A 14,704-nucleotide genomic window follows, 5' to 3' on the forward strand; every position below is an offset into this window, starting at 1 on the left:
AGTTTGTTCCGGCACTCATCAACAACAGCCCGAGACATACCTGCCTGGCCCGTGTAAAAAGTATTCCCAGTGCTGTCGTCCGCATAGCAATGAAGGTTGCTAAGTTGCAACATATCATTAATATGCAGAATAAACAGGGTCGGGGATAGGACACAGCCTTGTGGGACACCAGCATTGACGGGTTCAAGGTTGGAGCATGCTCCATCGATGACGACCTTAATGCTCCGATCAGCAAGAAAGCTGGAAATCCACTTGCATAATTTCTCGGGGAGCCCATAGGCTGGAAGCTTCGAGAGCAGTGCTCCGTGCCACACCCGATCGAAGGCTTTCACTATGTCCAAACTTACCGCCAGCGCCTCCCCCTTGGACTCAATTGCCTCTGCCCACCTATGTGTAAGGTATACAAGGAGGTCACCAGCCGAGCGACCACGACGAAAGCCGTACTGAGAATCGCTAATCAGCTGGCTGCCCTCTAGATACCTCAAGAGCTGGCCGTTAATAATGGTTTCCATTATTTTGGAGAATAAGGAGGTTATTGCGATTGGGCGATAGTTAGACGGATCAGAGCGATCGCCTTTTTTAGGGATCGGATGTATCAAAGCTGTCTTCCAGCACTTCGGAACAGTGTTGAGGGAGTACAGGTACCGGAAAAGGCGCGTCAAAACCGGAGCCAACTCAGGAGCACAAGTACGCAGCACAATTGGGGGGATGCCATCAGGCCCGCTCGACTTATGGATGTCCAGGGAAAATAAATGTTTACGGATAGCACGTTGCCGGAATGTTACTTCAGGCATCGTAGTATCACACCGCAATAATGTCGGTGGTTCCTTCCCCGGATCATCCAAAGTTGAGTTCGACGCAAAGAGACAGCCTAGAAGATCGGCCTTCTCTTTTGCAGTATGGGCCAGTGAGTCATCCCCCCTATGCAGTGGTGGAATAGAGGGCTGACAGAAATTCCTTTGGACAGCTTTGGCATGAGACCAGAAGGCTCGAGTTCCCGAAGGAAGGTGAGCCAATTTCTCACCAAACCTGGCAATATGCTCTGACTTTGCCTTAGCGATTTCCCGTTTGAAGGACCTAGAGGCTGAATTGTATGCTTTTTTACGTTCGCCGATATCACAGGATGTCGCCACTTCTGCCCAGGCTTTAAAGCATTCACGCTTACGGCGCAAAGCCTCTTTGCACGAACGCCTAAACCAAGGCTGGGACTTGACAAAACGGCGCCGTAAGCTGCAGTACTGTCTTTTCGCCAATCCGTTAATATCAGGTGACCACTGACGTTTTGGATATATAATATAATAGGTATATATTAAGTAGAAATTTCCAATCATAACATTCCAATTAAAAACTAATATTCGATTCATTTGGAAAATGAACACATTTTTTAAGAGAGACTATACAAGCATAGGTTATTAGACAGTGAGTCTTTTATCTACTACTTGATCTGTATTCTTTGAATCAATTGTTCTTGTAAATGCTAGACTACAGCTTAGGTATCTGTATTCTGTGGATTAATGTATTATCATAAATAATAACAAATATTATTTTAAATAAAATAATAAACATTACATAGCTGTTATTTTATAAATAAGAAGTGAGTACCGGGAATTATATTTGGAACTTGCTTAAGTTACTGTGTACTTTTACTGGCAAATCGCAATGTTTTAAAACTCACTCTAACGGTATATGGTACCCATTCTTAATTTTGTTTATTTAATCTCCAAAAAACGAAAAAATGGCCTTAGTTGAAAAGGAAACTACAGAGATTCATGAATACCATGCAATATTTACAAAATTGAAAAAGCTTCATGACATATCTAAGACCAACAAAAAACCTGAGTTATGTGAAGAATCTCATGGGGATGACTATAAACTTGCATCAAAAAGAAAAACAGAACTTGATTTTGATGGACTAAGCGATGATAGTACATTAAACTCATCAATAAATAAAACTAAACGACGGAGGTTCTCTGACAGTCAGGATTTGAGTTCAAGTGAATTTTTTCTTGATGATTATCGAAACACAGCCAAATGTAAAAGGGAATTTGCTGTGACACTCTCAAATATACCTGGGGAGTGGACATACAACAAAATTAAACAATATGTTACTGATGAGGTATTCCATAAAATCATAATTTTACTAGCTTATTTCAATGATTTATAGCAAAAGGTTTTCTTACTATTACTTTAGGAAACAATATGTTCTGAAATGCTAATTTTCTTATTGCAATAAATGTTATGTAACTATTGTCCATGAAGCTAATTTTAAATACCAAGTTTTTGACAATTTGTCACATTTTCAGTGTGGTGTGAATGTTATGGGCATGATAGATTCAAGATGTCAAAAGTCTGACTACCAACTGCGGCTTAGGTTTAGTAATAGGGATCAGTATAATTTTATTCTCAGTAAACTGAAAAATAAAGAAGGTGAAGGCAAACTTAATATTCAAGTTGAAGGTAAGTAAATACAGGAGAAGCATTAAATAATTTTGCAAACATTTTGTAATATAATAAAATCCAGTACACATAAAGTAATAGCTGATATTACTGCTGGTAACTCTTAAAAAATAAAAATCTTATTTCAATAATTATTTTATTATTGCCACACTAGAGAAATTAAAGTCAATTAAGTTGACTTCATTTAACTGCTAATTAGCAAATATGTTTCTTTAGACAACTTTCATTGATTTGCTTGTAATAAATCAATGAAATGTTCTGTGCTCAGTGTATATTTGACATAATGACCATTGAATCTGTGAATTGACCTGAATTTCAAATTTTTAAAACTTTTTAACCGGGGTGTAGTATTTTTTAAAATTTGTCGGTTTATGCAACAATAGCATTTATGAAATAAATATTAAACTATAAGGGCACCTTTAATTTGTTTAAAGACCATTTTCCTTTAACCATAATTAATTATGGGCAAGTAGAAAATTTAATTACAAAAATAATAATAAGTTTATGATTATATTTAAAATATTAATACACTGATATTAAATGGATATATATTCTTAGAGTTTGTATATTTTACTACCCTTTGTTATTATACTTGTATTAAAATAAAACTGTTTATTATTATTTGCTTATTATAAACCACCTGAATTTGTATTTTTAGGCGAGAGTGACTCAGAAAGTGAAGACTCTGATGCAACAGTGTTAGTTGAGAAAAGGTAAGAGAATAACTGGAATTGTAACTGACTCAAAAAAAAATTTTAGTGTTATTATTGAGCAATGTTGGCCTAGCGGTTTCAGCAACAGTAAGTTGAAACCCCAGCTATGCACCAATGGATTTCCTGTCTAGTGCATTACCACTTGCTTGTACAACAAAGGAACAGGTCCTTGGGGCAACCACCATGTTATAGACCTAAAAAAGTTGACTGTGTGAGTCGGGCATTTTCTATTAGTTTTCTATTAGTCGGCTATTCGAAACAAAAATTGAACACGAAAAAGACAGTAATTTCAAGCCCAGACCTTAAAGGTTGTCACTGTTTTTTTTGTATATAAGCGAAATTTGAAGCGTGTGAATTTTTTTCAATATTTAATTTAAAAATAAATATAATATGTTGGTGATGTGATATGGTTATTTACGCATTTCTGGAGGGGACGTGAATAATAAATCATATTGTATTGTATATTCCTATAGGTATTCAGAGTTTGTGTAACTTTTTAAATGAATTTTATTCAAACAACTAGTTTAAATTTATTTCTATAGTTTAAAATTATGTATTTGATGTCTGATATATATATTGCCTTTTTACAGTGAACCACCATCATGCAAGTCCCAGCATAGTGAAGCTGGTGTAGAGAATCATCTGTATGGTTTGAATCCAGAGTTTCTAAAAAGTCTTAATATTGAACCACCATTAGTGAAATGGATTAGTGTTTCAAATGTGAGTTTATTTATATTCTTAAACAATTGAACGCGTTTTACTTTTCTTTAGCCAAATAGTCTTGTATCTATGACTTAAAATTTTCATATGTAATTTATGTATCTCAACTCAATTCATGTAGATGCGATTAGTATATGTATTACAGTATTAAGAAATGAACCAAAAACCTTTTTTGTACTCAATACGTGTCAATACAGTACAATAAGTGTCTAAGTTTTATGTTATTTACACTTTTAGTTTCGGTGTGATAAGTCTGAACTACGGGATCTCTTCGAAATGGCAGGACGCGTGGTTATTTGCGTGATAATATATTCCATTAACAAATGTGCGAAAATTATGTACAGCCATCCGCTTGAAGCTGTTCAGGTAAAAACAAATTTTAGTTTCATATACACATTGAAAAGATAATTGATATGGAAGCTACAAATCTTTATTTCAGGCAATATCTTTATTGAATGGTCAAATATTTTATGGGCAATCCCTTAATGTTTCCTTAGATCCTATGGCAGATTTAGCAATACCCTTACCAAAGGGTCTCCAAAAATTTGGCACAGGTCTTGGCCAGACTGGAAACCCCCTACGCGATGTTGTAGCAGAATATGAACGTTTTGTAAATGGTGCTCCGTCGTCTATTAACGCGTCCTTGTTCGGAAAATCAGTAGAAATTCCCGTCGATTCTGATCGATACTCACCTTCTAAACCTAGCGGATCGTCAGGCCAGTTTGGTGCAATTGGTCAAAAAAAATTATCAGCTTATCAACCTACTATTTCTAGTAACCCACTTATTAGCCCCCGACCATCGCATTATGTATCGACCCAACCTTCTAGATTATTCATGGGAATTAGGCATGAAAAGTCTTCAGGTATGGTTCTCAACACCTTAGCGAAAACGTCCTTTGGTGGTATGGAATCGCCTACAGTTGGTCAAATATACAAACCTTTGTCAATTCAAAGTGGTCCACCAATCGTTGAGTCTAGGTGCTTAAATTCTAACATGCAGAACTTTCCTATGCCTAACTACAAATGTACAAATGTTCCGGGTCAATATCAGCCCGGTCCTAATTATCCTGGAACTAATTTTCAAGGTCAGTCCGGACCTAGTTTTCAAGGACAACCTGTGTCAAATTTTCAAGTATCGCCTAATGGTAAAATTGGACAGGAAAATCCAGGACATTTCAATTTGCGAAATCCTCAAATTCCTCCGAGTTTTAGGCATCAGGGTCCATTTATGCAAAATGGGCCAATTGAACCTATGCCAAGAATGTTTCCACCTATTCAAAACACAGGACCTAAGCCGAACAACCCTTTACCTGTGCCCCCACCTGATCAGCCCATGGCAGCATCGCAATCTAGACCTTCGAATGGCCCAGGGTTATCTCGTGGCCCTAGAAGCTTACAACCTGTTATGGTACTGAAGGGAAAAGATCCCTTTACTCTTCACATTACAAATGTAAGTATATTCAAATGAATAATATGAAAAAATGCCAAATCCCCTGCCGCCGTGTTGGGATGATTTCACTTGTATTTACTTTGGTTGTAAGTCGAGGATGTTTGAATCCAAACGCGCAAAACCGACGCGACCACAGATAAAACACTGATTCGACTGGTTTCCATAGATAAATGATTAAAAATAATCTATTTTTTTTTAGTATGAGAAATTTATCTGAGCCATAACCTAGTTACCACCAAGAAGTAAATAATAATGTTTATGTCGTCCTTTATTGTATGACGTATTTAATATTTGATTTTGTGATTTTTCGTTTATATAGTCATTTGCATTTGGCAATTTTGTATTTTGCCTTTATTAATTATTTCTAGTTGCCAGCGCAAGTACGATTTGCAAATCTGTGTGGTAAATTGTCGAAGGTTGGTCAAGTAGTATCATTAGAATTTACTACACCTGGTTCTGCATTGGTAAAATTTAGCAACCACTTTGAGGCAGAGAGGTGTTTTCGTATCCTTTTATAATTAAATTTACTTATATTTTATTTAAGTTATTCTCGGTCCAGCTAGTAATGGTACAGAACTGTACTCTGTAACTTGCAATACCGTCCTACCGTTTTTGTAGATCTATAAATATTTATAGTGCTGAGCTACGCTCGCCAAAACTGCCCGAGCTGTTAAGGCCCTTAAGGCCAACATCGACATTCCATCAAAAAAATCGTCATCTTAAATTTTGGTATTGTTATACAAAAACTTAACTTTGAAGTCGGTTACGCAATGGCTATCGTAATTGAGGGTTACAGAGTATCGGAACAGTTCTGTACACTACAGATGAAGCCGCTTGTTCTTTCGAGGATTAGAAACTTGTTTGGTTAAATGGGACTATTCTCAAAGCGACCCCGTGAAGTAATCAGACAAGTGATGCATAAATGTCTCATATCATTGGATTTGCCTTAGAATTTTTGTGTAAATTTTCAATGTCTATAATAAATTCTTAATAATATTATCAGAATATTTCAGTCCATCGCGGTTCGGCCACGTACTTGGAATGGACTGAATATACGAACTTTATAATGGTAATGTTTTTATAATACTTTATTTATAATTTGATCTCATTCTCTAAATATATAAGCATTCGATTACGATTGGATTCATAAGAAAAAATACGACGTCAGATGATAAATTATCTCAATACATTTTCCACTTCCACGCTTAATAGAACACCTTGAACTCTTAAGAAATAGTCCAATAATGAGATACGGGTACAAAGTCCTCAATTGGCCCTGAAGGAAACATAAAGCTTACAAAACGAGTATTTTACTTTCAAATGAGTCTCAAATTTGTTTATAGCGATAAAAATTACGCACCTTCGTCGTTTACATTAATTTATATGTTTAAATGCAGGAAATTCTTCGAAAGTTGTTAGAGTTATGCAGAATAAAACAATATTAAAATCCATTCAGAATTTTAAGCGGTTTGAGTCGGAGGTCTTTAATTCAATCTTTAGCAAAACAGTTATTGATTCTCAGGTTAACATGATTTTTCCGGAAAGGCATCTACTTTCATTAAACGAAATGTGCCTTTTCGTGACCCAGTTGGGTCATATCTTTGAAGAAATGTGGCCGTTTTTTGATTCAAAAGCACATTTTTTTTTGGTTTGGGAAATGAGAAATTGCGTCTAGTTCATTCGCTGACACTTGACACGATGCATGTTGTTGAACAATCACAATGTGAATCGCACTATCGCTTCGACTTTCGTTTTGCAGTCCAGTTTTTAGTTTTAATAGAATTACATATATTTTAAGATTAATATGTATTATAAGCTAGATATTAGATTAATTAATTTATCTTAATATAATTAAATTAAGCCTTGTAAATAAGTTAAATAAGTGTGATATGGTAAATTAAACTATTACTTTTGTAATGTTACCTTGTAATTTAGTTTTGTATTTATTATATTTGTGTTTTATAGATGGATTAAAGGATTAAAAAATTAACATTACATATTTTATAATTTTTTTTAGATTATTCATAATTAATATTGATAACTTAGATTAAAACCTGTTAACACGAATAGGCTATTTGAAAAGATTAAATAATTTTTTAAAAATAATTTTTAGATTGTTAGTGAGTATTGAAACGAATGTATAGTTTGTTTAAACATTTGTTTGTTGTTTTGAAACATGCACAATTTAAAGACAAATGCTTCCCAAGGCAAGAGATAACGTCGTACGCTGCATGTAAACAAACATTTTTCGTTTTAATTATAATTATTAAGTTACATACATATTTCGATCTCGTAAATCTTCAAGACAGTGTTAGGATTATACTAGTGAATAGATATTATAAGTATATGATGTTTCGACTAATCTGTGACCCCTTTGTGTCACGTGACTGATGTATAAATATTTTTAATTACGGATGTTTTGATAAATTTGATATTGTGGTGCGCGGCGGCGGGTGAGTGACGAGTCGATCGCGTGATTGGTAAATCGGTTGACGTATGTGTCCCGCGCTGCGCAAACTTTCCCCCACTCCCTTGTTTAATGCTCAAGAACTTTGCCGGTATCTATACAAAATTTCACTGTATTTTTCGTGTACATACGCAAAATGCTACAACAGCAGCACAGATATTAATAAACTATTTAATTTACTTTTGAATACAATTTTACTTTAGGATTCGTGTAATGGCTTTATCCAATATAACATCCAATTACTCTAATCTAATTTATTATTAAAAAAAAGCATTAATGGAATGGTTTTATTGATTATTTAGTTTCCACGCTTTTATTACTAGGAATTATAGTAATTACTTAGAGTAAATACTTAAAGAAGCATACAAAATTGTTTTTCAATACCTCGGAATCAAGAGTTAATTAATTTAGGAAATATATTTAAGTTAAACTTATTAAGTTTAAATTATGATTTTAATACGAATTAATGTATTTAGTGTATCTACTACTAACGCGCCTAATCAGTTTAAAATTTAGGAATCAGGGGCAAGCATATTACGTAAAATAGTATGAATAATTTAAGGGTTCAATAGAATGTATTGAATTAAAAAAATATTTTAAGCAATAGAGCAACTTGTATTAATAGATCGATAGATATTTTATACTGCTAGAATGTTATCAGGTTGCTATGTTATTTAATTGTATATTATATTATGTACTATGAAATGCTCGCGAGTGAAGTCCTAAGTGGACACTACGTACTATAAATATACTGGTATAAGTACCTTATCTATTTGTTGTTCTACAGTGGTAATCCAATAAAGTTTTTTTAACGCATATTATGTTTCATTAGACCCAGTCCATCACCTTCCATACTACGATCATATTCAACGAAAAGCGGTTCGAGTCGTCAACCACTTCCTGAGCGGCTTGTTCCTTAGTCCCCCTTCGCTTTCGGCATTTTCTACGGCATTTACCATGGAGAGTGATCAGAGAAGTTGTTCGTATAATGTTGTTGACTGGAGCTGTTTCTTCATCGGACGTCGAGGCAGAATATGAATTTCCCCTTGTATGACCTCGACGTCTATCGGTTCACAGCTGAACGTTTATTAAATCAGTTAAGGCAGCTTTTGCCGTGCACCACCATTTTGAAAACAGCTACGGCTTTGGTCGGTCGGTTAGGTCGGTTAGGCAGTTGCGAGCTCTGGTATTAAGTGTCCACGGCTGGTGGTATCGCTAAATGTCAGATGAGGCTCCTGTTCTATAAAAATATTAACACAAAAAATAAAATTAAATAAGTTAACAAACAAATTTCTTCATGAGTATAATAGACGGCAACCATACCAAACTTTCGATTAGACCCAGTTAAGTATAGTAGCAACTCTTAAAACGAGATTAACAATTTGTGCGATAACTTAATCTGCGCTTATGAGATAGCCGAAATTTCTCAAATCTGAAGGTTTCACGGGTAAATGACGTCATTAAGATAATGGAATCGAAATGCTATAGGGCCGTGATAATTGAGCCTGGTCTGGTAGTAATTGAAGATTGAACGGATATTATAAAATTTAAATTGTACCGTTTTGTAGGTAATATAACAGAGAAACCTTAATATTTTTAAATTATTACTTTGTATTTTATTTGACTTAGGTATAAGCTGACAAATAACAATAATTTAACGGCCAAGGGCATGTCACCGATCAATAAATAAATGGGAGTCATAAATTATAATATTATCGCTCCATTTTCTTTGATTTGTTTGATCACGCTTCACGTCAGAATGACAAGTGGCAAGGGCTCCAAGAAATATCTCTGGTTTTATCACTTCTGATGTGAAATTTATCATTTTTTGAATAGGTTTGGACATGGTTTTTTAAAATTACAATAACAAATCACGAAATAAATACTGTAATGTACTTTTAACGTAACATATTCTAGTTTTCATATGATCATTGTCTATCTCATATAGTTCGGGATTTTTCCAGTAATTTGTCCTAATCTTTCTATTATTCATTCTTTTTTAAAGTACCCAATACCACGAATTTTATTAATATGATATGCAATATAATTGTTATAATTGGTTTAAAGACTTGTAGTCTCTTCTACGGCGTAGCTGAAGATGATATCACGCTACGACTCGTAAATGGTTAATGATATTGTACGTAACCTACAGATTATAGTAGCCTTATTGCCTTAATCTTCAAAATCCCCATTCTGTTCATCAGAAGCCAGCGAGCTTCAAAACTGCGGCAAATTATTGTCTTAATATTATTGATCAAGCAATCAGTTATGATTCCAAACAATAGCTACCAAAACATTCGGTCTCATTAATTGAACTTTGATCGCGACAGCAAGCGTATTTCATTGTTCGAACAATTATTGCAATGTCAAACTATTGACATTACTTATCGATGAAACTTTTCCACTAATCGGCGAAACTTTATTAAGTGGAGCTGTGCAAGTTAATATATCATGCATTTATTACTAAATGTATTTTCAAAAGTTTGAATCGAATTAAAATTGTTTACCAATTAAATGTAGGGAAAGCCCATTATTATATTAGGTCCTTACATATGAAATTGGCGTTTTGTATGGGAGGAACAAAAAGTCGAATATTTTTAAATATAATATTTTTAATTAATCAAAGTATGAACCATTGCTTTCTATGCACTTTTGCCATCTCATAGGTAGTTCATTGATCCCTTTACTAAAAAAACCAGTCGGACGGGAATCAATAAAATCTGTGAAGGCTATTTGGACTGCCCCATCAGAGTTAAATTTTTTCCCTTGCAAGAAGGTGTCCAAATTTCGAAAAAAAAGGTAATCTGTTGGAGCAAGGTCTGGGGAGTACGGAGGAGTTCTTAGACAGCTGTTGAAGCTCTTCTAATTTGGTATCCGTCTGTTGTGCAGTGTGTGGTCTAGCGTTGTCGTGAAGTAGCAGTGGCGTGGAGCGATTGACCAGCCTAGGTTGTTTAGCCGCTAGCTTTTCCATCATGGTTTGCAATTGCTGACAATAGACATCAGCCGTAATAGTTTGGCCAGATTTGAGAAAACTGCAATGAACAATACCAGTACTAGTCCACCAAACGCTTGCAAGTAACTTTTTTGGGGTTAATTTTCGCTTGGGGCAGGATTTGGTTGGCTGGCAAGGATCCAACCATTGCGCTGAGCGCTTCCGATTATCGTAAAGAATCCATTTTTCATCACAGGTAATGATTCGGCTTAAAATATCTTCATTATTGTGCCGGTTCAGTAATGTAAGCAGTCGCAGCAGTCGACGCGCATTTGCCGGTTTGCTTCAGTCAATTCGTGAGGTACCCACCTTTCAAGATTTTTAATCTTCCCAATTTGCTTCAAGTGAATTAAAACAGTTTTATCACTAACACCGCAGCCTGCAGCTGCGATGGATCCGCTTCCACAATAGCCTTCAATACTTCATTATCAACTTGGGTCTCAGGCCGTCCACGGGGCTTATTCTGCAGGTCGAAATTTCCAGAACGAAAACGTTGGAACCAAAAACGAACTGTGTTTTCTTTTGCAACATGACCGCCATACACATCATTCACCCTTCGATTCGTTTCCGCAGCACTAGTGCCACGGCGGAACTCGTACTCGTAAATAATGCGATTCTTTAGGTTTTCCATTTTGTAAAATGAGTGACGCAAACAGAAAAAAACAGAAGAAAAAAAAACAAATGAATGAAGGTCATCGAAGCACAAATACATGAGTAAATAGCTGTACAAATTTGAAATTGAAATTCCTAACCAAAGAGGAGGTAGTTGAGGTCAAATTTCATATGTAAGGACCTAATATTACTATATAGCCCATTGTTTATTATATTATATTATTAATTTGTAGACTTATAAATAAAATAATTATATGTTCTTATAAATTAATTTGGCCTAGTGAAATCGCCATCCGACCCTCATCTCTAAGTTCACAGGTTCGAATCCCGGCTGTGCTCCAATGGACTTTAAGTCTATCTGCGCATTCAACACGCTTTTCTATGATACTGTTTCGTTACTTAAAACTAGGTGTATATGGTATAGGTACCATCAAATTGGTGATAAAATCCCTGCTTCCATTTAGAATTAACATTTGGAAATATACTATTGGAACTATCTAAAAGTTTTCAATATTTTTTAAAATATATGAAATGTTTCATAACAGTAAAAATATTTTAGTTTAATTAAAATGTTGGCTCACGAATCCCAATAAATTTTACTTATTTGAAAGGAACGCAGTTTTTTTTACATCTAATGTGAGTAAAACAGATATTATTTTGTTGTACACCGATGAGATAGTGTGACACTGGCAATTTTAAACTGGCTGTGCACCAATGGCTTTTCTTTCTATGTGCACATTAGCTCTAACGGTGAAGGAAAACATCGTGAGGAAACCGGTTTGCCTTAGACCCAAGAGTAGACGGCGTGCGTCAGGCACAGAAGGCTGATCACCTACTTGCTTATTCGATTAAAAAAATTGATTATGATATAGAAATCTGAGGCCCAGACCTAAAAAGGTTGTAGTGCCATTGATTTTTTAATTAGAGTGTAATTAAATATTAAAATCTATATTTATTATTTTTTAAAGGTAATTAACCCTGGAGCGTGGGGTAGACACATAAGCGTATGTTTAGTACTCGTAAGTTAATAAAAGTTTTTGCATTTTATGTAGCTCCAGTTTATATCAAATAAGAATAGTGTTTCATATCTTGCATATAATCATATGATGATGATGTTCAGTATCCATAATCTTACATACTGAATAATAATAATGCTTTTAGACTATGTCAACACTTTTATATTGATTCCGATCGCTACATATTGTATTCAAATGGCCAGAATCTGTTACAAAAACAAATAATGAAAATTTCAAGTATTTATTCACCACGTCCTATTTTCTCTATTTCTTTGGTTTTATGATATGTTCCAGTGCTCAATTTTACCTGAAGGAACCTAATGGCATTAATTGTTCCAGTATTTTTATAATACGTGTCTAATATACGTATATGTGGAGGGAGTCTTTGTAATTTTGCTACCATATTTTTAATTAAACGACGGCAGATAATCACGCCAGTGTAAAATTTTTCAAAGCTACCGACTTTATCCTGTTCAGTTTTAGTTCAATAAAGAGAATTGAGTTTCTGTCGAACCCATATTTTTCCAAATTCATTTCACTGTGATCTCCCGGCCAATTTTGCTACTATTGATATGATTAAGCCAATTAAGTTAAATTGAAAATCAGGTTATGATGACTGTAGTTGGGATGATTTTATAAATTATGCTTCATGATTTAATTATGTCATTAGTCATATTATTATTATCTTTGCTATACAATTATGAGTATGACAGCTAATAATAAAAACAATATTGGTCTTAATACACAAATATAGAGTAGAATATTCTTAGGGCGCCTTCAAATTTGCCACAACATGCCGTGCGGTTGCAGCGCACAACTACATACCTAATAATATTAGTAATGATGATAATATATTACTTTAGGTGTAAAAAAATTTAATCAATCATACATTCGACATAACATTGTGTTTTAACGTTTTCACATTGAGATTCACAATATATAAAAAGATAAAATATTTTGAAAGTACCAAAATTCTCTTTTGTTACACCATGCAGAGGTTGACTTAATAACAATAACAATTATTTGTGCAGGTGTTGACTAATATTAATATTAAGAATTTGTTATTTTTATAGAACAAGAGGCAAACGGGCAGGAGATTTGCCTGATGTTAACTAATATCACCGCCTAAGGGCACTCTCAATGCTTGACCTTGCGAGTGAGTTGCCGGTCTCTCAAGAATTGGTAGCAAATGGCAGTGGGGAGCTGGTTCTACTTAGTCGTGGTCCGCGCCAGAAACTGCCTTACAAACGCTCAGTTATGGTACGCCGAATGTCGAGGAGTTACGGGAAGTTATGTGTATGGATACGTTTGTGATATATGTGAAGTATATAATAATAATATTGGAAACTATTACGACACCTGTCAAAATCAAAAGTTTTTATTTCAAATAGGCCTTTGCAGGCTCTTATGAAACGTCTAGTTGCACGGTTCCAAAAAGTGGGTCTCATGGAGAAGAACCGGCAAGAAACTTCATGGACACTCTTTTCAACAATGGTTTAGCTTACAAAGACTCGGTTACAATAGTAATAATCGGCTGAGAAGTTTATATAATGCAAGGTACACAGAGATTCTATACAATTCAAAAGAAAATTGAGTTTTTACTATTAGTGTAAAATGAGATACACACACTTGCACAGCGCAAGTTGCCAGGGAAGCCGCACATGCAGAGATGAATTAGCGCCATACATCTTTATCGTCAACATAGTCTTGGATTTTATAATACGCTTTTTTAATTAGGATTCCTTTGATGACGTTTTTGAACTTTTTAGTCGTAAGATCAGTTACTTCGGTAGCCTGTTGTAGAATCTGACACAATTCCCAAGAAACGATTTATTCGATTTTGTTAATCTGTATTTTGGGACTACTATTTTATGCTTATTCCTGGTATTTATAGAATGAATAACACTTTTGACAGTGAATTGATGCAAATTTTTACGAACAAACATGATATTCTCTAGAATGTAAAGGGAAGGCAACGTGAGTATATTAATTTCTTTAAATAATTCTCTCAGAGACTCGCGGGGGCCAAGATTGTAAATTGCACGAATTGCCCTTTTCTGGAGAATGAATATGGCATCTACGTCAGCCGCTGCGCCTCACAGTAGAATACCATAGGACATTATGCTATGAAATGTAATGTATATACTGTCTGTGCCTACAATTAGCATTATGACAGCATACTCTGAAACGCGTTATCAAAGTGACTCCGACCGCTAAGGATATATACATACATCTTTCAACCTTAACCACTGGTTCCTTCGGGTCGGCCAGCGGCGT

The 14,704-nt window shown here is 34.9% G+C and overlaps 1 protein-coding gene across 2 annotated transcripts; it reads left to right on the forward strand.

The window, feature by feature from the left end:
• The first annotated feature begins 1,519 nt into the window (after positions 1–1,519).
• Positions 1,520–8,623, forward strand: LOC123707360. 2 transcript variants are annotated; one of them, XM_045657361.1, is made up of 8 exons: positions 1,520–2,116; positions 2,304–2,457; positions 3,116–3,170; positions 3,761–3,890; positions 4,128–4,256; positions 4,330–5,340; positions 5,709–5,844; positions 6,344–8,623. In XM_045657361.1, exons 1-8 carry the CDS (start codon positions 1,736–1,738, stop codon positions 6,388–6,390), a joined length of 2,043 nt encoding a protein of 680 aa, XP_045513317.1. In that variant the 5' UTR covers positions 1,520–1,735; the 3' UTR covers positions 6,391–8,623. The 2 variants fall into 2 exon arrangements, with proteins under 2 accessions (XP_045513317.1, XP_045513318.1); XM_045657362.1 differs by lacking the exons at positions 5,709–5,844; positions 6,344–8,623 and having other exon boundaries at positions 4,128–4,454.
• Positions 8,624–14,704: the final 6,081 nt, after the last annotated feature.

This window comes from Pieris brassicae, chromosome 3 (genome assembly GCF_905147105.1).
Source record: "Pieris brassicae chromosome 3, ilPieBrab1.1, whole genome shotgun sequence".
NCBI lineage: Eukaryota > Metazoa > Arthropoda > Insecta > Lepidoptera > Pieridae > Pieris > Pieris brassicae.

What these genes read in the sequence shown, in the direction of transcription:
- LOC123707360 (XM_045657361.1), top strand. Translation starts at nt 1,736, where the DNA reads ATGGCCTTAGTTGAAAAGGAAACTACAGAGATTCATGAATACCATGCA. An exon ending in ACTTAATATTCAAGTTGAAG is followed by an intron (nt 2,458 to 3,115) that starts GTAAGTAAATAC and finishes TTGTATTTTTAG; the next exon opens with GCGAGAGTGACTCAGAAAGT. An exon ending in AATGGATTAGTGTTTCAAAT is followed by an intron (nt 3,891 to 4,127) that starts GTGAGTTTATTT and finishes TTACACTTTTAG; the next exon opens with TTTCGGTGTGATAAGTCTGA.